The sequence below is a fragment of the Coptis chinensis genome, chromosome 4 (genome assembly GCF_015680905.1).
Source record: "Coptis chinensis isolate HL-2020 chromosome 4, ASM1568090v1, whole genome shotgun sequence".
NCBI lineage: Eukaryota > Viridiplantae > Streptophyta > Magnoliopsida > Ranunculales > Ranunculaceae > Coptis > Coptis chinensis.
The window spans coordinates 26,262,172-26,286,885 of NC_141459.1; the positions used below are offsets into that span (position 1 = coordinate 26,262,172).

General features: G+C 37.5%; 1 protein-coding gene across 1 annotated transcript; it reads left to right on the forward strand.

The window, feature by feature from the left end:
- The first annotated feature begins 20,631 nt into the window (after positions 1 to 20,631).
- On the forward strand, positions 20,632 to 20,946 carry LOC147502929 (uncharacterized). The gene has a single exon (XM_086604657.1). It carries the CDS (start codon positions 20,632 to 20,634, stop codon positions 20,944 to 20,946), a length of 315 nt encoding a protein of 104 aa, XP_086460783.1.
- Positions 20,947 to 24,714: the final 3,768 nt, after the last annotated feature.

Below are 24,714 nucleotides of genomic sequence, written 5' to 3' on the forward strand. Positions count from 1 at the left end.
GATGAATTCTAAACGCAAGTAAAACTATTTCTTTTACGTATATTATTTATCAAAGATTTCTATTCCCGATACTATTGAAGTAGAGTTGGAATAGAAGATTCATTCCACTCCTAGTTCTTTAGCATTCAAAGTTTTTTATGACTTTTAATCCTACCAAAGTCAATGAGAGTTTTATGAATTATACTACGATGCAATTTATACTAACAAGATAATGGGATTCAACTACGAAATGCTACGGGTTGAATCTATGATAAGGAATTAGAGGGGATTGATTCCACTTTAACTCGACTTAATTTACTAACGACGAATCGTCGTAATCCGAATTGAACTGCTTTCATAGAACAATTGGTTCTTCCTAATCCCTAGTTGTTCATGGTAATCTTTACCAACTAACATCTAGCATGTGAACGATCCAACCCATTCTCATGGTGAACTAATCGTTTCTAGAATGGAATGGAAATTATGACTACTCTACTCTAACACAAATCAAGATTCATCAAGGCTTCTTCAACCCCCTCTAATGGAGGTTTAGCCTAGAATCATCATGCTACCATTTCCATATGCAATTAAACAAGTCATCATAAAAAGATTGGAACTTTGCTTATTTAAACTCAAATGGAAACTACTCATGCAATAATTGATTTAAACTAATAATGACAAATAAGTAAATCTAAGAATTGAAGCTAATAATTAATGGAAAATGAAACTAGATTATCAAGAACTAAATATTTTATTAATCTAACAACTAAATAACAATCATTCAATACTGAAATTAAAACAAGAATAACAACTAATTAATTAATTCAAAAACTAGATCTATAACTAAGCTTTAATGGCTACTTGCTATCCTAACCTAATTGATACTTAAGAGCTAAGTCTTGTGTTTGGAAATGGAGGAGACCAGATCCACATTTTTGTGCATGGGCTGAGGGTCCATATTTTGGGCTGGAAAATTGAGCCCAAAGCCCAATTTCTTAAGTCCACAGGGCCTTTTTCAACTGGCTTTGACTTTAATAGGATATTCATCTACTTTTGCTCCTTTTATTGGGTCAGGTTTGGACCATTGGAAAGCTCTTTCCGAGCCGGTCATTTTGACATAAGGTACGCCCAATTCCGAGGCCTGAGTCCAAAGATACGGTCTTCGGAAGTTCTACTGACTTTTATGTGATGATTCTGCCCGCGTTGACTCTGACTTTTCAGCTTCTGACCGGGCTTTACAAAAGCTTTTTCTCCTTGAATCTTGGCCTTTAATCACAGAACTTCTTAGCAACCGACCCTTGCTCCTTTATATCGCCAAAGTGGCACATTTCTGCACATAATTGACTTCAATGCCTGAATTACATAAAAGCACGTAATTAGCATTAACTCTTATTTATTACTCACATAATTGGTCTAAAAGTATTATTGTTAAGGGGTTAAAACTACAGTTTTGGGCTCTTATCACTCATCCATAATCACTTGTTTGTACTTCTTGTACAAAACATTATTGCATTTATGACATAGGTTTATAAATAAAATTTCTTTTAACTAAGACACAATTTCAATAAATTGGACTTACTCAACAAATGGTACCATTTCCTCACAATTGATTAGCACATACAAACGAGCTTGTTCCCACTCATCGTCTGTTAGAGTCCTAAACGTTCCCTTCCCTAAAGCACAACTGTATCATGAAAAAATAGAAAACTGTCCATCCAATCCAACAACTCAAAGCTCTTCATTCCTCCCCGTCCGATTAAACTTAGTCTCCATCCCATCATCTAAGTATCTTGAGTAGAAAGTCAACATTCATCAGCAAGATATCCTTTAACAATGGATCCCTTTGGTCTACTCTTATTAAGAACATACTTCTTCAAGGTGTACAAGTACCTGAATAAATATGAAAGATGACAAAATTTAAGTTAAAATTTTAACAAAATACAAACAAAAGTAACCATTACTATTATCTTTACTTACTGACCTTTCGATTGGGTACATCCATCGATAATACATGGGTTCAGAGAGCTTAGCTTGACCAGCTAAATGAATAGGCAAGTGCACCATAACATCAAAAAATGATGGAGGAAATATCATTTCCATTTTGTATAGTGTGACAGCAATCTGGTACTCAAGACGTTCCAACTCTACAACCCATAATACTTTTGAACACAACTACTTGTAGAAATTAGATAGCTTAACAAGAACTAATGTAACTTCCTTAGGTAAGAATCCACGTATTGCAACTGGAAGTAGTTGCTACACTAGGACATGCCAATCATGGCTTTTTAGGCCAGGTATTTTGCATTGTTTCACCTGAACACGATGCGATATATTTGATGAAAAATTATCTGGAACTTTAATACCTTTCAAGAATTGACAAAGCTTCCTCTTCTCAGACAAGGACAAGGTAAAGGGTGTAGGGGGGATATAGTATTTGTTACCCTCTTAAGCTATCGGATGAAGTGACTTTCGTATACCCATTAACACCAAATCTTGTCTTGACTTTAGGTTATCCTTTGATTTCTTCTCTAAATTCAGCAATGTCCCAAGCCAACTTTCACCGTTGTTCTTTTCAATGTGCATGACATCTAGATTATGGAATAAAAGAAGGCATTTCCAATATAGGATATCAAAAAATACACTAATCTTCTTCCAAATGTGTTGCAGAGAATTATCCTCTCGACTTCTCTTTTGTCCAACTTTATCACAATTCACCTTACCAAATGTGATTTGGTTGAATCCATCTAATTGAGTAGGCACATCACTTCCAGTAAAGGGTCTTGGGGCAACTCCCATTTCTATCTTGTTATCAAAAGAACTCTTATTCTTTCGATATCTATGATCAAGTGGCAGGAATTTACAACTTCAATTCTCATATAACAAACCTTTTTCCCATTTTGCAACCATTTTGAGGAAGTCTTCTCATGGCAAGAGGGACAGGCAAGTTGTCCTTTAGTGCTCCATCCTGACAAATTAGCAAATGTTGGGAAGTCATTAATAGTCCACAAGATAGCTGCATGCATTTTAAAATTCTATTTTGAAGAGGCATCGTACGTCTCAACTCCCTTCTCCCACAACTCTTTTAACTCATCAATCAATGGCTGCAAGTACACGTCAATGTTATTTCCAGACAAAAGGTTGCTTCATACACATCCAAGGTGGCAGATTATACGGAACTAGAACAACGGGCCAAGTGTTATGAATATAACTAAGACTACCAAAAGGATTGAAGTCATCACTAGCCATTCCGAGTCTGACATTATGAGACTCTAAACCAAATGAAGGATATCTTTGGTCTAAGCTTTTCCATTCCTTGGAGTCAGCTGGATGCCTCAAAGCGCCATCTTTCATATGATCATCAGCATGCCATCTCGTATCTTTATAAGTTTTTGAGCACATAAATAATCTTTGGAATCTTGGCTTTATAGGAAAGTCCCCGCAAAGCCTTAGCAGCCTTTTTCTTAGGTTTTGCAGATGAACTAACTCTATTTTATGTACACTCCAATGAAGTCATGATCCATCTTGACTCACCATATACACCACAGTTATCCTTGTCCATGACTGGTTTATTATCCTTCCAATACAACATACAATCATTTGGACATGCGTCTATCTTAATGCACTTCATCCCAAGATCCCGAAGTTGTTTTTTTGATTCATAATGATTCTTGGGCATATTGATGTCATTTGGAAGTGAATCATTTAATACCTCAAGCAACATGTCGAATGAATGATTACTCCAGCCGTTAAGACACTTTACATGAAGCAATCATACTAGAAAAGACAATTTTGAACTATTAGTACAACCAGGGTACAAGGGTGTATCCGCTTCCTTCAACAACTTGTAAAACTTATATGCTTCTTCATTTGGCTCATCCGTTCAAGTGTTGCTGGAACTAGACTCATTTGTATTCAAACTAGGTGGTATGTCATTGTCTATACCAACCATGTTCTGAAATCCTGATGTATCTTCGAACATTGTATGCATATCATCACCCTGATTAGACTCGGTATTCACCTCCACACTCTCCCCATGCTTTGTCCAACGAACATAACTCCATGGTATACCACGATTCTTTATATGATGTTCCATTATATGTTTAGGCAATAACAATCGATTAAGGCATCGTACACATGGGCAGTAAATCTCACCATTAAGTTCCTTAATTCGACTATTCCAAGCAAACTCGATAAATTTCTCACAACCAAGTATATACTTACGAATATGTAGAGATGAATCACTTAGCAGGTAGAGATGAACATGGGGCACAACTACCTCTCATAAATGAGATTTATAGGGAAGTGATGCCTCCAGAAAGGCATGAACATGTGAGGTTGAGGGGACGAGGTGTAACACCAACCAGCTACTTTGGCTCTCGATTATCTTTAGACAATCGAGTGAATGACCTGGAAAACCAGGTGGTTGAAATGAAAAGAGTAGCGGAAGAGAAGGAGGAGGAAAGACAGCGTGAGATTGAAGAGATGAGGAGGCAAGCACAGGATAAAGATGAGCAAAGACAACGTGAAATGGATGAGATGAAGAGACAATTCGATGCACTAGATGCGGACATGGAAGCACGACTAATGCAAAAGCTCTTGGAGATGACTATAACTCGTTCGCATCTTTCTTCCAATTAAGTAAGTCAATCCTTAACTTGTCATCTGTCCTGTCCTCTGTCATATGTCCCTTGCTTGTTTTCTATTTATATGTCTAATTCTATTTTAAGTTTTATCAATTCCTCCTCTTTTATGTTTATCCCTTTTGTTAAGAAGTATGCATCAAATATATGATTACAGACCAGGTCTTACTTCAACAGAACCCAATAACATAATTGAATTTCCTCCATCTAGTTTACCTATCATGTTTTCACTACTTGGGAAGGGAGATAGAGACATATTGGATGTCATATGCTTCTCTTTAAACATGAGAAGTTCAACATTCACGGGAATACTTGATAATGTGCCCCTTAAAGTTCGGGAAATTTCTTCTTCAGTCCTGTTAGTTTGTTGTCATTTGAGACCATCACCATAGTCTAGCAGCACAAGAAGATGGACATTTGGCTATGTTTTCTGACCATGAACATCAAGCTAATAAAAACTTGATAACTATTATCAAGTCAGATAGACCAGGTCTACACATAAGGGATTTTCATGGGCGTTGGATTCTCATGGGTAGGGATCTTGGTCCACAGGAAGCAGTTGTCTACCCTGGGCTTGCACTGTGCCAGGCAACTACTTTCTTTTTAGAATTTTTTTAAGTAGTGAGGATGTTGAAGTTTTATCATACACACATATATGGCAAGTAGCTCAGGTGGAATGGCACTGAACTTAAGCAACAATAGCTTAAATGAGGCTTGTTTTATGATATATCATTCCTTTAACTCTTTAAGGCAAGTAGCTCTTTATCATGATCACTACCTTCTTATTATCATGACCACTATATTTTGTCAGTAGTTGATTAGTTTACAATGTATTTACCTCCAAATCATTCTAGAGTCTTTGATTGCCTCAACTCATAGGTCTTAATTCCCATTGATGTACGTATTCATTAATTTGGTATAAAATTTGTTTTGCTGGATTTAGATGACATGCATTGACTGTTGTACTCATTCTCCTTTCTGGTGCTACGTTTGCTCATTCTTTAATATCACTGGCTCTGAATTACCTTCCAGTTCAATTTTTGGTCTTATTTTGTCGGACGACTTGGACTGTTTAGAGACGTTAGAATAATCCTCTTATGTCTCGACTTAATTATTGGTAATTCAAATTCTTTTTTCATATGTGATGCCTATGTTCTTTTGCCTTCTAGTGGATGCCTTTTTGAAATTTGAATATATAGAAGTTAAACTGGGGCATTATTTTTTTGGGCAGCATATCTGAATTTTGAGAAATTCATTTCTTCATTTTGCACCTGATATCACCCTATTGATTATCATTCAAAATGTGTGTTGGCTCTAATGTAAGCTTTGTACAGGGGACCAAATGTTCTCGAGCAAAGAAAGGGAATATGAGCTAAAGCCACTAGTTTATATATCTTATTATTATTTTTTTCTGTTCATGGCTTGATACATGTTGGACTTGGCTACAATCTAATCATTGATTGGTATGTGTAGGTTCAGAAGATATATGGTAACAAATGGCCAATTTTGCAAAGGCGATATCAGTCAGGTATGTAAACATGCTTTCTTATCTATGGATGTTTCTTTTCTACTTGTGCCTTGTAAACCACTAATCTACAGAACTTTGTTTCATAGACATTTCGAAAGTTAATTTTCTTCTTCCATTTAATTGTCTAACAGATGGCTAATTCCCCCTCTTTCATGTGTATCCCTTTTGTTTTTGTAGAATTGATGATCGAGGAGGCTGGGCTAAATATTGTAGGGCTGCATATGCACGATCAGTTTCGACATCACGAAGATTTTTTTTATATTGGTCCAAACGTACTATTGGCTAGATATATAGTAGCTAGGGTTGTACTTGGTTGACTTTTGTACTTCATGATGGATTTTTAGTGGAGTTATTTTGTGGTTTTTTATGTTTTTTGCTAGACTAATTACTCTTAAGAATATAAGGAAAATAGTTGTTTTATATTATATAGTATATTTCATAATTACTTGTTTCAATGTGGAATGAAATTTGACTTTGTATTCAGTATCGTAATTTTATGTTGGTATAGTCTGGTTTGTTTATGCTAAATTTTGTTTCAAAAAAAAAAAAAAAAAAAAGCTAATTGCTACAAAAAAAAATGCGGAAAGAAAGTGAAGCAACACTTCTTGCCGCGGCCAATTGCTGCAAAACAAATTTAGTGAGTAATTGAAGCAACATTTCTTGCCGCGATCTGTCATGCCAATTAGGCATCCCTTTGTAGCGGCCACCACTGCGGTAAAATGTATTTTGATATTTAAAATCGAAATAATTAATTCAAATTTAATAAACATTTAGCAGCAGCATGACCGCGACAACATGTCTACTCTTTTGCCGCGGTGGCACAATATCGTGGCCAAAAACTTCTTTCCACATCTTGTACTGCCTCGGGTGTGGCTAAATGTTTTTGCCATGAAAATTAGACTTTTAGCCACCAGTTCTGACCGTGGCGAAAACATGTTTTTTTTAGTAGTGAGAGCAGCTCCAATGGGGGGTGTAAACAATATAAAGTGTAAAGTTTACACCCCTAATTTCAAAAAACCATTTCCAGTGGGGCTTGTAAACCATAGTTAATAAGCTAATAGCTAATAGAGCAAGTGGGAATTCCCCACCGGGATACAAGTGGTTAAAAATCTTGGGCGTCACTCCAAGTGACGTGTGAATTTAAAGTATGTCCGGACGTCACTCCGAGTGATGTCCCTTTTTAGTTCTAATGTGTTGATCTAATTTTTAAACTCGGACGTCACTTGGAGTAACTTTTGCTCCAAGTGACGTCCGAGTTTAAAATATATTTATTTTTATATCTCTCAATTGGGAGCCATAAAGTGTGGATATATGCAATCTATAAATTAGTTCGTAAGTAGAGTTGCTAAATCCTAATGGCACCTATGTGGAGCCTATGGGGAGGCGTAATTTTGCACCCCACCCCCACCCCAATTGGAGATGCCCTCATAATTAATTATGTTACACATAAAAACAAGAGCTCAACTCTCTATTGAGAGTGTTAGTACCAGTCAAGACCGAAAAAGAGCATATTAATGGACCTATCTTCCCCATAAGTAAACAATATTAATGTAGAATTAAAGGAGAACACCCTCACACGAAAAATCGACACACCAACCAAGCAGTGCAGTCAAACAAGAGGACAACAACAACTATTAATAATCAGTATAAATGGATATTGAAAAATCAAAAATTCATATTCAAATAGCAATTTACCCCATAGGTACAATGGAAAAAAATCATAAATTTATACGATATATTAATTTAGACAAAGATATAATTGAACAATGAAAAAATCAAAACTTTACACAATACTAAGTTACAACATTGGTCTGACTACTGATGATAGGAATGCAAACAGAGAATGGAGTAGTATTCTGAGGCTATGTCAGAAGAGGAATATGGCAGCAGAAGTGTACAAGGTCTATGTGTATACTCACTACTAAAAAAAAGGGCTTTTTATGACGGCTATTTTTTTTCTACCATGACGATTTCCGTATAACCCGTCATCATTTCTATCTCACCATTAATTTTATGACGCTTGATGTCAAATATTGACGGTTATAGGTCAGGCGTCATAAATATATGTGACGTTTTTTATCAATGTGTCAAGTTAGTGACTAACAATTGTATACTTACCGTTCACTTTATGACGCATGATGTTAATGTTGACTGTTATAGACTAGCCGTCATAAATATTTTTGACGTTTTTTATAAATGTGTCAAGTTTGGTGTCTAATTTATGAGTTCATTTTCACAAACGTCAAGTAAAAAATTGTCTAACTTTTTCCTTCCAGCATGACCGATGTTTAATTAATTATCTAACCATTTGGGAGCAATTAAAAACGAACCCCTTGTAACTGACTGGTCGAGTTAACCGTGAATAAGAATAATTGGGTTAGGTCTCGGGTCAATAATAGTATACCCAATTCTTAATAACCAAACTTCTTTTTTTTTTTGGTAACTCAATAACCAAACTTCCCAAATAACCAAAACCCTGAATCCCTATCTAATACCGAAGGTAATAAAATCGATATGGAGAAAGGATTTCCCCGCTCAACAGATATACAATGTGCGCTTACTAATCTAATTCCCTGATTCTCCTTAACCCTAATAGTTTATTATCGTATGTTGTCAAATTGGGATTGGAGATTGGTTGCCCGCGCAAAAGAGGTAAATATTCCCCTTCACTCTGATTCTTAGGGATTCGCTTTGGAAACTCTAGCATAGTATCTTAATTATATATAAATTTAAATGTCTCCGTCTTTTAACTCATCTTGCATTTCAGAATTGTAGCAATGTTCTCTTAGCGTCGAACTTGGAGTGGAGTGCGTTGCTTTTGCCAAGGAAGTTATTTCATATTAGCAAGTGATAAGAGCCCAAAACTGTAGTTTTAACCCCTTAACCATTATACTTTTAGACCAATTATGTGAGTAATAATTAAGAGTTAATACTGATTATGTGTTTTTATGCATTTCAGACTTCAAAGTCCATTATGTGCAGAAATGTGCCACTTTAGCTAGATAAAAGAGCAAAGGTCGGTTGCTAAGGAGTACTGTGAATAAAGGACAAGATTCAAGGAGACAAAGCCTTTGTAAAGCCCGGTCAAAAGCTGAAAAGTCAACACGGGTAGAAACAGTGCACAAGTCAGCAGAACTTCCGAAAGCCGTATCTTTGGACTCAGACCTTGGAATTGGGAGTATCTTATATCAAAACGACCGGCTCGGAAAGAGATTTTCAATGGTTCAAGCCTTGACCCAATCAGAGGAGAAGAAGTGGACGAAATGTTTGTCGAAGCCAATTGTAGCTGAAGAGCCCATTTTGGACTAAAGAAATTGGGTTTTGGGCCCGATTTTCCGGCCCAAAACATGGTTCCAAGCCTATGCACGATTTTTAGATCTGAAAGTATAAAAACAAAAGCTTGACTCTTTGTTAAGTGTGGATAGTTAGGTTAGAAAATAAATTAGGTTAGGAGAAGAAAAGTAGCCATTAAACCTTAGTTCTAGATCTAGTTTTAGATTAATTAATTAGTTTTTATTCTTGCCTTAAATTCAGTATTAAATTATTGTTCTATTAGATTTATAAAGTTAATTACTTATTCCATAATGACATGTTCTTATTATTGTTCTTGTGTTGGGAATGGTAGTATAGAAATTTCACATCAAATCATTACTCTCACCATTGTTCCTTTTGGGTTTGATTAGTTAAACTCAATTTAAGTCTAGACAGTTAAGAGTGGAATGAATCTTTACTCATTATATTGCATGATTATGTTTTGAGAGTAAGAAGAATTGATTTAAACGTAAGAACGGTAGGATTACGTATTAGTGTTGTTAACATTAATATTTTGGATTCTATTATTTTTACGGATATCAGCAAGTAAGATTTTACGTTTGTTTTTTTGTTATCTGTTAAGCATTCTATAAAGGTTTTATAATGCTATTTTGATTTAAAATTTCATCAAATAGGGTGTTTGGAATTTGTTTAAAGGTATTATCTATACATGACCTGTTTTGGCTGCAATCTTGTTTAACACGTATCTGGATTGGTTTAGTGATTCTTTTTGGGTACTCAATTGGATGCTTATTGCTGATTCTTTTTTCTGTTGGTTTGTTTGTAAAACTCTTCTGAACCATGCCATAGCTTCCGAGGGATGTTTTAACATTATATTTTTAATTGGGGTTCAGGGAATTTGGTGGGGGCGTTTGGCACCGGGAGGTGGGGTCTAATTACTGACTGGGATTGCACTGACGTGACTAATTAAGAGATGAAGACAACATAACAAGTGCCATATGCTACTAAAGAGTAAAGCTCTATATTACACTAGCTACATCGCTCTGAGCTCCTGGTATGTGAATATGTGATACACTCTCCCAGGGGCAATCCTGATCTTCAATTCTCTGTATCATTCCAATTTGGATGTCTTTTTGCAGCCATAATGTAACTCTTAATCAGGGCTCAGTGACATATCTAAAGCAAACAAATGAAACCACAAATACTTTGATAAGCCTCCTTATTACTAAGACATAATGCTCTAGGACACAAAATATCATTATTTAAAAGTACTACACAAATTCTTTTGCTGGAAATTATTCAACTAGTAGTGGTTTTTAATATATTTTGCAATCCAAACAAAGTACTAGAGTGTACTGTTGCGCGCTATATATATTAAACTTCTGATTCTTTGTGCATTCACTATACAAAAGTATGCATAAGTGAAGTTAGTTCTCCTTAATGAGTTTGATTTAGCCTTAGCCGTCAAATTCAAGTCAGTAGAAGTTTTAGACATGTATTTTAAAAGGTTTTAAACTAAGGCATAAAGGTGAGAAGCTGATACTTGCAGAATTGTCTGTTAATACTTTTTGAAATTGCAATGGATATATACGCAAAACCGATCTTTGACACGGCCATATCTCTTTAGTTTATGTACTTTCATATGTATTAACTACTTTTGAGTTGGTTTGATATTGTTAGGCATCCCAGGCACATATTTATACTCAAAATTTTGGCCCGTAATTAATGTGGTTCATTAATTAAAGTGACACCCTGTGCTTACCCAATTAGCCTGGTATCACTTGTGCATGTGTAGGGTGTTGCCTTTTATGTGATAATCTAAAATGACCAACTATTGCTCAGTTTATGAATATTAAAAGGACCTGCCTCCCTATATGCATCTCATTATTATTTTGTCTTTATTTTTTTGTAATCTAGTAGAGATTATTGTTAGGTGAGCATAGTACTTTTGACAAGAGTAGAACTAGTAATCAAATTGAGATTGTTAGTAAGTAAATTAATTTGCTCCACTGCAAATGCCTACTAGAAAGTAGTAGTGATACAAAAATTAGAGCACTTTTATGGTGCCTATGAGATTACATAGTAATAGAGAAGAATAAAATTACTAACAGATTTAATGATCTTGAAGCGATTATTTTTATTTTTATTTTCTTAACGAAAAGAGTGCAAAATCTGGGTGTTTTCAGGATTTTTGTGTCATACTTGATTTGAAATGGACAAATTGTGGATGTCCAAGGATAGGCTAACAGATGAATATATTGTAGGGGTGAAGAATTTTCTTCTGTTTGCAAATCCAACAGAGAGTGAGACCATTCTCATAAGATGTCCATGCAAACACTGTGTGAATCTTTGTGAGTTTACTCAAACGAAGGTTAGAAACCACCTTTTTTAATCTGGTATTGACCAACACTATACTAGATGGATATATCACAAGGAGAAAAGTCATAATGCAACCCCTTCTAGTGTCGATGGAAATGAAGACCATCAAGATTATCACAATATGGAAACTCCCGAAGATGCAGCAAGTACAAAAAACTTACTAGATGCTGGACGTGACCAATTCACCGGTGATCCTGTAGAGTTTGAACAATTGCTCCAAGATGCTGAGAAACCATTATATGAAGGGTGTACAAAGTTTACCAAGTTACCAATGGTGGTTAAACTATTCAATCTAAAAGCCAAAGGTGGGTGGTCAGCCAAGACTTTTTCAGAGTTACTAAAATTGTTTGGAGAGGTGCTTCCAGAAGGTCATTTACTACCGTCCTCACTGAATAAGGTCAAGAAGACATTGTCCTTTTATGGAATGAAGTATGAAAAGATACATGCATGTCCTAACGACTGCATCCTGTACAGAGGTGACAAGTATAAGGATCTTACCGTGTGTCCTACTTGTGGAGTGTCAAGATATAAGGAGAATAAAAATATGACCGAGACAAGTAAAGGTGTGCCTGCAAAAGTTTTGTGGTATTTTCTACCCATCCCAAGGTTCAAAAAGATGTTTCAGTCTGTGCAAACAGCTAAGGATTTGACATGGCATGCTGATGCAAGAGAAGTTGATGACAAATTGTGTCACCTAGCAGATTCCCCAGCATGGAAGACTGTAGATTGCATGTGGCCAAAGTTTGTAGCAGATTCACGAAATCTGCGTCTCGCACTCTCCACAGATGGTGTCAATCCATACGGTTCTATGAGTAGTAGGTATAGTTGTTGGCCAGTTATGTTGATCACTTACAACCTTCCACCATGGTTGTGCGTGAAAAGAAAGTTTATGATGCTTAGATTGTTGATATCAGGTCCACGACAACCAGGGAACGATATTGATGTGTACTTGAGGCCCTTGATTGATGACTTAAAAATTTTATGGAATACTGGGGTCGATGCTTATGATGCTTACCAATATGAATCATTTACATTGAGAGCTGCACTAATATGGACAATAAATGATTTTCCCGCGCTTGCTAACCTATTTGGCTGTTGCGTTAAAGGATATTATGCTTGTCCAATATGTGGTGAGAATACACCTCCGCTCAGACTGAAGCATTCTAAGAAGATTGTATACATGTCCACCAGCAGATTCCTCTCAAAGAACCACCCTTACAGAAAACAGAAGAAGATGTTTAACGGTAAACAAGAGTTTCGATCACAACCAGAACCATTAACCGGTGAAAAGTAAAAGAAAAGGTTAAACTACTTAATATTTCTTAGGGGAAAAAAGTTAAGAATGTAACTACGAAGAATTTAGCAAAACCAAAAGGGTAGAAAGAAGTTACAAAAAAAAAATTAAAGTAGTTAATGGGTAAAAGGAAGCGACAGGGTGCAAAGAAAAAGGCAAAGACGCCAACCACATCAGCAAGGGTTGATACTGAAGTCGATGATATTTTGAAATGTTGGAAAAAGTCATCAATATTTTTTGAACTGGACTATTGGGAGTATTTGCCTGTTAGACACAACTTGGATGTCATGCATATTGAGAAGAATGTTTGTGACAGCATTATTGGTACATTGCTTAACATTCCTTTCAAAACAAAGGATATTGTTAACGGTCGTCTTGATCTTGAGGAGATAGGAAGGGCGGAGTTGGCACCAAAGATAGGTAAACGTAAAACTTTCCTACCCCCAGCTTGTTTTACATTATCTAGGGATGAAAAAAGAAAAGTTTGCTAAACATTGCATGAGCTGAAAGTCCCCGAAGGATACTTTTCTAATTTCAAACCCCGTGTTTCAATGGATGATCTAAAATTACAAGGGCTAAAGTCGCACAATTGCCACAATTTGATGTAGCAGTTGCTTCCAGTGTCAATACAATCTGTCTTGCCAAAGCATGTGAGATATGCAATTGTCAGGTTATGCTTCTTCTTCAGTGCTCTTTGTGCAAAAGTAATAGATGTGCAGCAGTTGAGTCAAATTCAAAGGGATGTTGTTGTCACCGTATGTATGCTGGAAAAATACTTTCCCCCATCATTCTTTGACATCATGGTTCATCTCACAATTCATCTTGTTAGAGAGGTGAAGCTTTGTGGTCCAGTTTTCTTCCGATGGATGTACCCATTTGAGAGGTAAACCAACTTACTAAGCTTTCCTTTATCCTTGGTTTGTATGACATAGTAAGCATCATTGTACCATTTTCCCATTAAAATGTCTTAGGTACATGGTGGTGCTGAAGGATTATGTACGAAACCGCAATCGTCCAGAAGGTTGCATTGCTGAAAATTATATTGCAGAGGAAGCAATTGAGTTTTGCAGTGAATTCTTATCTGACTTGGATGCAATTGGAGTTCCTCCCAATTGTAAAATCACTCCTAATGATATGTTGGTGGAGGGAGTTACCCCTGTAGGGGGTTCTGCTGCTGAAGTTGATAGTACTGCTTTGGAGCAAGCACATCTTTATGTGTTGCACAACACAGGAGTTATTGAGCCTTACATAGGGTAAAATATGTTAATAGTTTACATCCATTTTTCTATTGGTTTAGAATTTCTATAGCTAAATGTGAGATTGCTTTTGGTAACTAAATAGGGAGCACATGGACTACCTAAAGAAAATTCACCCCCGTCAGTCAAAGAAACCAACATGGTTACAAGAAGAACACAATCGTACCTTTAGTGATTGGCTTAAAGAAAGGGTACAATTAAGCAATTCTAAAGTACCATTTCTTCTGCAAACTCCATTTAATCGTTACTAACCCTTAAAAGAACACAGGTTTCACAAGAGCGACGCATCACCAATAACAAAGTCTCGGATACCTTAATGTGGATATCTCAAGGGCTTCAGATGCATGTATTAATTTATGAGAGCTATATCATCGATGGTTATCGGTTTTCCACAAAAAATCGGGATGCTTCACGTGTCACTCAAAATAGTGGTGTGAGCTTGGTGGCCGCAGCAATGCAAGTTGCAAGTGCGAAGGATAAGAAACCAGCCTTTTCTGATATGTCCTTTTATGAAGTTATTGTTGAAATATGGCTACTTGATTATTTTAATTTTCACGTTCCAATGTTCAGGTGTGATTGGGTTGATAGTAGGAATGGTATCAAGAAAGATGATTTAGGTTTCACATTAGTTGATCGATCTTGGTAGAGTTGGGCATAAATCTGATTCATTTATCTTAGCTTCTCAAGCCAAGCAAGTCTTTTTTGTTCCTGACCAACTTGATCCTAAGTGGTCAGTTGCTCTGGCAACTCCTAAAAGATGTTATAATGTTGGTGATATTGGTATGACGTGTTTGATGGGGACATAGGAGACAAGGTTCATCCCGAAGTATTTCCAAGTGCTGATTCTTTTGATTTGATTGATGAATCTCAGTTAGTTTACACACGTGAAGATTGTGAGGGAATATGGGTTGAGAATGAATCATCTAAAACCTAGTCATTTTGTTTTATTTTCTTCTCTTTTGTTTCTTCGATTTTTTTATTGTAAGATTCTCTATAAGTTGTCAATTGAGAGGCGAGAGTGAGGTGATTTTATGGGTGATTTCTCTCAAGGGCATAAGCGTAATCAGGTAATTTTTTTACCCTTTTTAGCTATATTCTATCCTTTCACACAGATAGAATAAGGAAACGAATCTAAAAGTTTCCCGGGGGGTTTTCTTCCCGACTGCTTGGAAACTCTATCTCTAGAGATGGATCTGTCAGAATTTGAGTGTCCTCCACTCCCTCGAGTGTGAGAAGCTGAAGTGAGAACTCTAACAGAAAAAAGGCCGGTTGATTCTACCCCAATCTCTGCTGAGACTCAACCACACCGTATGGTCTCCTTTGTTGACAAAGTGCGAGGTGTGCAACCTCAACACATTGATGTTGAGGACTTATCTATACCAGAAATAAAAGGAAACATGCCATCAATTAAACTTCCCAAGAAAGTTGTGGAAAGGGGATGCCTTTACTGCAAGTATTGCTTAGTGGGGCGTTTAGATATGCAAAAAATCAAGCTAGATGAAATTCGCTCCATAGCAGTAGCTAAATAGAGCCCTCAAGGAGACTGGAAAATTATTTTGTTGGGGAAAGGATTCTTCATGATTCGACTGACAAGTGAGTCTGACTAGAGGAAAATATGGGGAAGGGGTCCATGGAAGTTTGGGGAACAGACTATTCGACTCTCAAAATGGACTCCAGATTTCGACCCTGTTGTCCACACCAAAATGAATGCCCTTCTATGGATTAAATTTCCAAAACTGAGCCAGCAATATTGGGACTATGAGATTCTAATGTCTATGCCCAAAACTTTAGGCTACCCTATTGGAGTGGACAAGCACACTCTAGAGAGAGATTTTTTATTCTTCGCCAGTGTTCTGGTTGATGTGGATATCTCCAAACCCATACCGAATCAAATTTGGGTGGAAGAGGAAAAGGGAATCTCCTTTGTGCAGGACATTGTAGTAGTTAAAATGCCTAAGTATTTTGGACATTGCAAATCAGTGGGCCATCTGGTAGCCGAATGAAAGGTTCTCCAGAAAACTGCTAGAAGAGAAGAAACCACAAAGGAACATGCTCTTGCAGAGACAGCCTCTGAAACAAGGAAGCAAAAAAAGAAGAAAAGAAACAAAACAAAGAACAACCAGTCCAATGGCACCAGTGGCACTAAAGATTCAAATGGAAACTACATCTCTACTCTACCAGCAATAGCCCCAACTGGAGCCACAGCTGTGATTGATGTAGAGGTTTAAGCTATGCAGACTAGAGTTAAACAAGAAGAAAAAAATGATGAGGATATAATCAGGGCTTCCAAGAAGCTCAAGACACTTTCACTTCTGGGGAGACTGCAAGAGATAAGGAACAAATAATAGCAGAAGATGAGAATGAGCTTGGATGTGTTGAGGCCCAGGAGAGGTATGTTAATACAGTTTCCACCTCAGCTTTAGTGGTTCTCAACCCTGCACATGAAAATGATGCTTTCCAGAATTGCACCTCTGTGACCAGTCAACAAGATAGCGTAGCTGACCATGCTACTTCTCTACCATCCTCTCCAAATCGGTCTCAGATTCTTGCTGAAGCAGACACTCTGTTGAAAGGCAACTGGGTTGATCAGGTCGAAAATGATGGATGGCAAGTCAACTCAAAGAAGGGATACAAGCCCAAGTGGAAGGTCCAGGATTTGCCTATACCGAATACAAGGGCTAAGATTGTTTCCTCCTCAAAGCAATGAATATATTGTACTGGAATGTGAGGGGAGTTAAAGGACAAGAACCTTGGAGTCACATTGAGGAGCTAGTCTAAACTCATAACCCTGATCTTCTTTGTATAGCAGAACCTCTTATAAAGCCACCTACTATACTTCCCCCTGTATTAAGTAGGTATAGCTTTAGTGCATATTTCTTGCATAATGACACCCCTCAAAGGGTCAGCAATCTTTGGATATTTTGGAAGAATGAATGGGCCATTACTCTTGTCAGCCTATCTCATCACCAGATCACAATAAGAGTAAATAAATTTCTCGTTTCTTTTGTGCATGCTAGCAGTTCTTATGGTATCCACAGAGCACTATGGCATGATCTCTCTCAGTTCGGGTTAAATAAAGAAGCTTGGGCAGTTATTAGAGACTTCAATATTATCACTTCAGTAGCAGAAAGAAAAGGTGGTTGCTTTCCCTGTATATCGGCTATGAATGACTTTAACAATTTCATCCACTCGAATGCTCTCCTCGACTCTACCTCATTAGGCTTTAAGTACTCATGGTGCAACAACAGATGGGGTAGTAAAAGATTGTTTCAGAAGCTGGACAAAATGTTGGTTAATCAAGGATGGCAGGAGGGGAATGCTAGATGGAGGAGTAAAATTCTTACTAGAAAGCTCTCATATCATAACCCTATTGTGGGTTGGAACACTCAAATCCCAAAACCACATAACATCCCCTTTCGATTTAGAAAGGTTTGGATATCTCACAAATCTCTTAAGGATGTGGTTGAAGCAAGCTGGAATGAACCTCTTTATGATGTGCCCATTAGAAAAGTGGTAAAAAAACTCAAAAGACTCAAGCAGAAGTTGAAATCCTGGAGCTTTGAGGTCTTCGGCAACCATGCTCAGCACCTCAAGCAACTTGAAGAAGAAATGGTCCAGATTCTCAAGGACCAAGAAAATTGACTCCAATTTACAACAAATGGAATTTGATAAAGCTATGGAGATGGAAGAAGTTGTCAAGGTCTCCACTGCCATGGCCAAAGAGAAAGTCCGATTGTTTGATGCATTTGAGGGAGAATGTAATACTACCTACTTTCATGCCACTATCCAAATGCGTCTTGAAAAAGAGCAGATTACAGAAATAAAAAATAAGGAAGGCACTTTACTCAAGCACCAAGATCGCATCAAAGAGTACATTGTTGAAGCCTACCAAGAAAGTATAAGTTCCAAGGAGTGGAAATGGATGAAGCTCTCATGAACCTGATTTCGAATTTGGTAACAAAGGCATATAACGCCACTCTTTCAGCCATTCCTACTAGAGAAGAGGTGAGAGCAACAGTTTTTTCCATGGATGCAAACAGTGCCCCGAGCCCAAATGGATTTCAAGGCATCTTTTTTCATAGCTTCTGGAGTATCATTGGACAGGATATAAGTTATGTAATTATATCCTTTTTTCGTGATAATGTTCTCCCAAAAGGCATGAATTCTAGCTTTCTTGTCCTAGTGCCTAAAGTAACAAATGCTATTGATGTAAATCAGTTTAGGCCTATATGCTTAAGTAACTTTTTGTTCAAGATTATCACTAACATTATTTCCCTGAGAATTAACTCTATAGTGAGCAAAATCATTAGCGGAGAACAGATGGCTTTCATACAAGGCGGAACAGGCACAGTGGGTATTGCTCTAGCTTCGGAAATGATCAAGGAACTGGACAAGAAGACCAGAGGAGGAAATGTAGGCATGAAGCTAGATATTACTCAAGCATTTGATTCTCTCAGCTGGGAGTTCTTAATTGAGGTTCTCAAAAGGTTCGGGTTTTGTGAACAATGGTGCTCTTGGATGTATACTCTTCTCCAAAGTGCTAACATCTCAGTTATGATTAATGGTGGACCTTGTGGATTTTTTGAGGCTGGTAGAGGCCTTAGACAGGGTGATCCTCTATCACCCATTCTTTTCGATCTAGCGGAAGATGTGCTAAGCAGGGTGTTAACTGGCTATTTCACTATGGCAAGATTAAGCACATGACTGCAGCTGGAAAGTGCCCTAGTCCCACTCACATTTTATTTGCGGACGATGTATTCATCTTTGCGAATGGGGATATCCATGGACTGAGACAACTCAAAAATCTTCTCACCTCCTATGAAAAGTCAGCAGGCCATAATTTCAACGCATCCAAAAGCAAGTTGTTCTTAGGTGCCATGAATAGAGGCAAGAAAGCAAGAATAGCTGAACTCTTCGAATTCACTAAAGGATTCCTTCCTGAGAAATACTTGGGTGCCCCGATCTTCAAAGGTAGGGTAACTAGAGCCAACATTCAGGGATTGGTGAACAAAGTTAAAAGGAGAGCGAGCGGCTGGGCGGGCAGAATGCTTTCTTTTCAAGGAAAGGTAGTCATTGCTCAGTCAATCCTTAACAGTCTACCAGTGTACAACATTTCAGTGTAAAGTGCATCAAGGACTGTGAAGATGTCATTAGAAATTTTGTTTCGTCGGGCAATCCTACGGTAAGAAAAGGCATCACCCTTAAATGGGAAAAGGTGTGTAAACCTCTGGAGGAAGGGGGTTAGGCCTCGGGAAATTCATGGAGCTCAATCTAGCTCTACTCATGAAGCTTGCCTGGGCTTTTATCACAGGATCCACTAAATGGAGTCACTTTATGCAAGCAAAATTCATAATGGCGTCAGGAGATTGGCTAACCTACTATAAAAAATCTTCTATTTGGTCAGGTATAAGATGGGCTATTAAGGAGATGATGCCTCACTTGGGTTGGTCTGTGGGCCAAGGGAAGAACATCAGATTATGGAAAGATAACTGGGCTGGTATTGATCTAGAGGATCTAATCTAAGGCGTCAACTGGAAGCTTTTAAAATCCAAGGTCTCATACATCATTACTAAGGGCACATGGAATTTTCTAGTCCAAGTTCAACAAGTCTTCACTAGAGTTGGCATAGACCTTAGCACTTTTCCACCGCCTTCTGGGGATGAAGCGGACTCTAGAATCTGGAAACCCACAATAGATGGAAGATTCACAGTTAAATCGGCCTATGACACCGTCAGACACAGAGGTCAAGCAGTGAATTAGCATAAATGGGTTTGGAACAAATACTTGCACTAGAATGGCAAGCATCACCTAGAAACTCATCCATAAAGTAGTACCCACAGATGATAGGATCAGAAAGAAGGGCATACACCTGGCGTCAAGATGTAGACTCTGCAAAAAAGAGGAGGCGACAGTAGAGCACATGCTCTAGGGCTGCGAAGCCACTTCAGAACTATGGGAATGGCTATCTTCTCTTCATAAGGTGCAACCACTCATCAATTTTCAAAGTATCATATCTGCTCCTAAACTTCTTAGCCCCATTAGAAGAGAGCTATGGAATTCTGCCGCTACTCACCTCATGTCTCAGATATGGAAGACAAGAAATCGAATATACTTTGAGGACAAGAGCTGGAACAGTGCTTCATCAAAAAGGAAGTGATTAGAGAAAGTAAAGACTCAAGTAAAGTAGTCATAGGATACATGTACAACAATGTTGATGACCTGGCTATCTTACACTCTCTCAACTTAAAGGGAAGGGCCAGACCAAACCGTATTTAGGAAGTCATGTGGTTTCAATCGGAGTCGGGAATAGTTAAAGCTAATACCGATGGCTCCTCCAATGGTAATCCAGGGATCGGTGGTGCTGACATCATCTTCAGGGACCACTTGAACCAAGTTATGGGAGTTATAGCCCATAGGCTTGGAATCACCACAAATTTTGTTGCGGAATGTTTTGCCATTGTAATAGCAGTGGAATCAGCGATATCAAAGGGATGGTTACATCTATGGATCGAAAGAGACTCAATAGCTGCTGTCATGGCTCTTAGTAGGGACAATTCTCCTTGGATACTCAAAGCAAGATGGCTTAGAGCAACCTAAAATCTTTTTTTTTGGAGATTGTACCACACATACCGAGAAGCCAATTTTGGTGCGGACCTAGCAGCGAAGAAGGGAGAAACTATGAACCAAGGAGAGAGGCTATGGAGTTCTACTAGACCAAGCTATATCACAAGATTAGAAACTCCGAACATGCCTTACTTCCATTTTAATTAGACCTAGTTTTGTCAAGTTGTAAGCTCTCCTCTTGCGATGTAACATTCTTTATTATTTTAATACAATATCCCTACTTGTGTGCAAAAAAAAAAAGTTGTCAATTGATCAAGATTTTTTTAAGCCTTCAGTGAATCTTGTATTTAGTTATTTCTATTAGTTGCTTTTTCTGTTTTTCCATTTGGAGCTTTACTTATTTCATGAGTAGACTTCATCTATGCCAGGTATTATTCAAACAAATTGCTATTACTAGGTGTTTATATATATATATTTATTTTTCCTTCTGCGCATATTCTTGTTCATCTCATATAATACTAATTAAGGCCCTGTGCTTATATTTTTAAGCTTAGCCTACTAGCCATGGATCCGAAAGAGGTTGTCCATTCTGAAGACGAGGTTGTTCATTCTGAGGATGAGGTTGTCCATTCTGAAGACGAAACACCTGTAAGTACCGAAGTAGGAAGGAGAGGCGCAACTATAATGCACTATTTTTCTGGTGATTTGGATGGTATCATCATAAGAGTTCACTTTGATGGGAAAGGTAGGCCTATAAGTCAAAAAATTTGTAATAAGCTTTTTGGTTGGGAAGGTGCTCTTGCGAGGAGTCTGATTCCCCTAAGTGCTTTTTCAAAAAGTGGACTAAAGCACCTTTTTAACTTTTAAAACTATTATTATCGGCATACTTATAACACCGTGTTTTTTTTTATAATGATTTTTATTTAATTAATTAATTTAATTGTTTATTTTAAAAATACGCCGGATTTCGACTCGGATATGGCCCCGGTTTTTGGGCCCAAGTTCTAAGTATTGGGCTTGGGTTTAGGACCCAAGATATAAACACTTTTTCTGTAAAATAGGGTCGTAAGATAATATAATATATTAAAAATGGAGGCAGAGAAACCTGGTTTTTGAAAGATTCAAATAGCCAATTTAATCGGGCTAGGAGGATTCGTCGAAATTGCTCATACAGTGAATTTATTTTGCTATTTCAATCAACGCATATGGTTTTCTCGCAGATTGATAATCGTTCATTATACTGTTGTGTTGGACTTCGTGCCATTTGTTTTATTAAACCTTATTTAAATTTCGGATTTGTGATTAAACTGTTGAACTGTTAGAAAAGAGGTCGGCTTGGGTTTCGTTTAAACTCGGTTTGGTCGTGGTTTTCGAAACTCTGAACTTAAGCTGTTCAAGCTTCGGAGCTTCGTCAATGGCGGCGTCGCGAGTCCAGCAGCAAGGACTCGTCACTTTTCTTTGTTTCTCTGTTGAACTGTTGGAAATTTGTGGATTGATGTCGGGGGTTAAGTACTGGAGGTTGGTGGTCGGTGATGGGATGAGCTGTTCAAGCTCTGTAGCAGGTAACAATGGCAGCGCCATCTAATGTGGAGGAAGGGTTCGATCAAATGTGGATGGTGGTTGTTTTGGGTTGTATGCGAATTGATTGTCGCGAGGGATTGAGTGTAGATTCGTGGGGAGGGCTGTGAGTGTTGTGGAAAGCTCCCAGCAGCCATTAATGGCGGCACGCCCATTCCTCAGTAATAATTCGAACTGTTTTTGGATGGATCGTGTTGGTTTATTTAGGATTGATTGTGGTGATATATTGGAGGATGATGAGGGCTGTCGAGTGGAGCTCGGAGAAGCCAATAATGGCAGCCCGAAATTCGAGATCTAGTTTGATGAAGAATATATAGTGAATGAATTGTGGATTTTGCGTTTATTAAATGTTGTTGGCTTTTGATGGGGAGTAATTTTGGTTAGGTTTGGAGGATGGTGGTGGTCGGAAACCGAACTGGTGTGGTGGAGGGGATGACTGCGATTTGGATCCAGTGCTCCCCATCTCACCAATGCAACTCTATTTCGGTTGGGCCTTGGGCCGAATTCTATTTGGTTTGGGCCCGGTTTTGGTTTTAGTTGGGTCGGTTCTATTTTGTTGGGGCAGTTCTAATTTTGCTTACATGGGCCGGTTTTCTTTTATTGTGTGGGCTGGTTTTATAAATCCAAATGGGTCAAGTTATAATTTATGAACAGTAAGTTTAGATTGGGCTTGGGCTGACTCAGGTAAGTGGGCTTGAGTGGTTTTTGGATTTCAATTTTGACTTTAAGATTAGAATATGGGCCTTAGGATTTGGGCTTTTGGGTTTTTGGAGTTTAGGCCGGGTTGACCAATGTTATTTGCTGACCGAGTTGAGATCGTTGACTTTGACCGAGTTGACTTTGACCGGATTGACCCAAAAAATTTGACTTTTTCCTAAAATTATGATTCGGTCTAATAGGATAAGTCTGTGACTATTAACGGTTTGATTTTTGGCTAAGACACTATATATAATGTGATGTGTATTAACTACTTATGTGATTTTCATAAAGATTTTATGATATTTAACGTTATGGAAATTAATAACGCCAGAATAAAAATTACGTGAATCAAGATACTCATTCGTCTCGATTTACGAAATGATATATAAAATAAAGTTCAATAACGCCGAAATAAAGTTATCGCGACTCTTTTTAACTCTCCACGCCTAAAGTTTTGGAATTGAGTTTTATTTTACGATTGATGTACGCCATAGTTAAGGTGGGCATTTATCGACCGGAATGTTGACTTTCACCTTTGACTTTGACTCAGTGATGACTTTGACTTTGACTTTGACCATCGACCGTTGACTTTGACCTTTGACCATGGACGGTTGACTTTCACCTTTGACTTTGACTCTGGGAAAGTTTTTGGTTTCGATTGGGACGCTTTTGACTTTTGACCATGACATGTTGAGTTTGACCTTTAACCATGAGGTGTTGACCCATTTTGACCGTTGAAGTTGACTTTGAATGTTGACCATTGACTTTTGGCCGATGTGAATGTTGACTTTTCCAGTTTTTCATATGTTTGTTTATATGGATATATATATAAGAATAAAATAATCGGATATCGGATATCAGATAACTTTGGTTGTCATTTATCAAGAAAAGATTTGACCTCGATGATTGGGTATTTTTTAAAAAAGAGAAAGTAAGTTTAAATGCGTCCTTTTTGAACAAAAGCTTCACGATCGTTTGGATAAATTGTGAAAAGAGTTGTTCCATTCGAAGATATCCGAATCCAATTCTTTGAAATTAGAATTTTGACCGCTTTCAACCTAAATTTTTTTAGATGGGCTAAGGTTGGGACTTCGAAGTTCTACATATGAAAAAAGTATATCTAAATACTTTAGTTTCTCAAAAATAATTAAGTTACATGTCATTTGGATGAATGTAGGAAAACCCAAGCATTGATTATGTGGCTAATTAACTACGTAAGCTCGATTCCAATCTTGAAAGATTTGACACGTAAAGTAACTTTGAGCAAAAGTGCAAAGACTACACTATATCTATAATATATATATTAGTTTGTGATAACTATGTGATTGTGTTTGGAAATCTTGTTTTGATATACATAAATATATATGTGTGAGATAGAAGTTGTATATGAATATAGACTTTAAGATATGTAGATATGTTTTGGAAATTGTGTGTGGACTGAATTTTGGGTTAATGAACCATTTGTTTACAATATTGATATACGAAGTGTGGTTATGTAAATTGTATTTGTTTGATTATAAGTCC

Excerpts from the sequence above, each read along its gene's own strand:
- LOC147502929 (XM_086604657.1), top strand. The coding sequence starts at position 20,632 with ATGTGGTTTCAATCGGAGTCGGGAATAGTTAAAGCTAATACCGATGGC.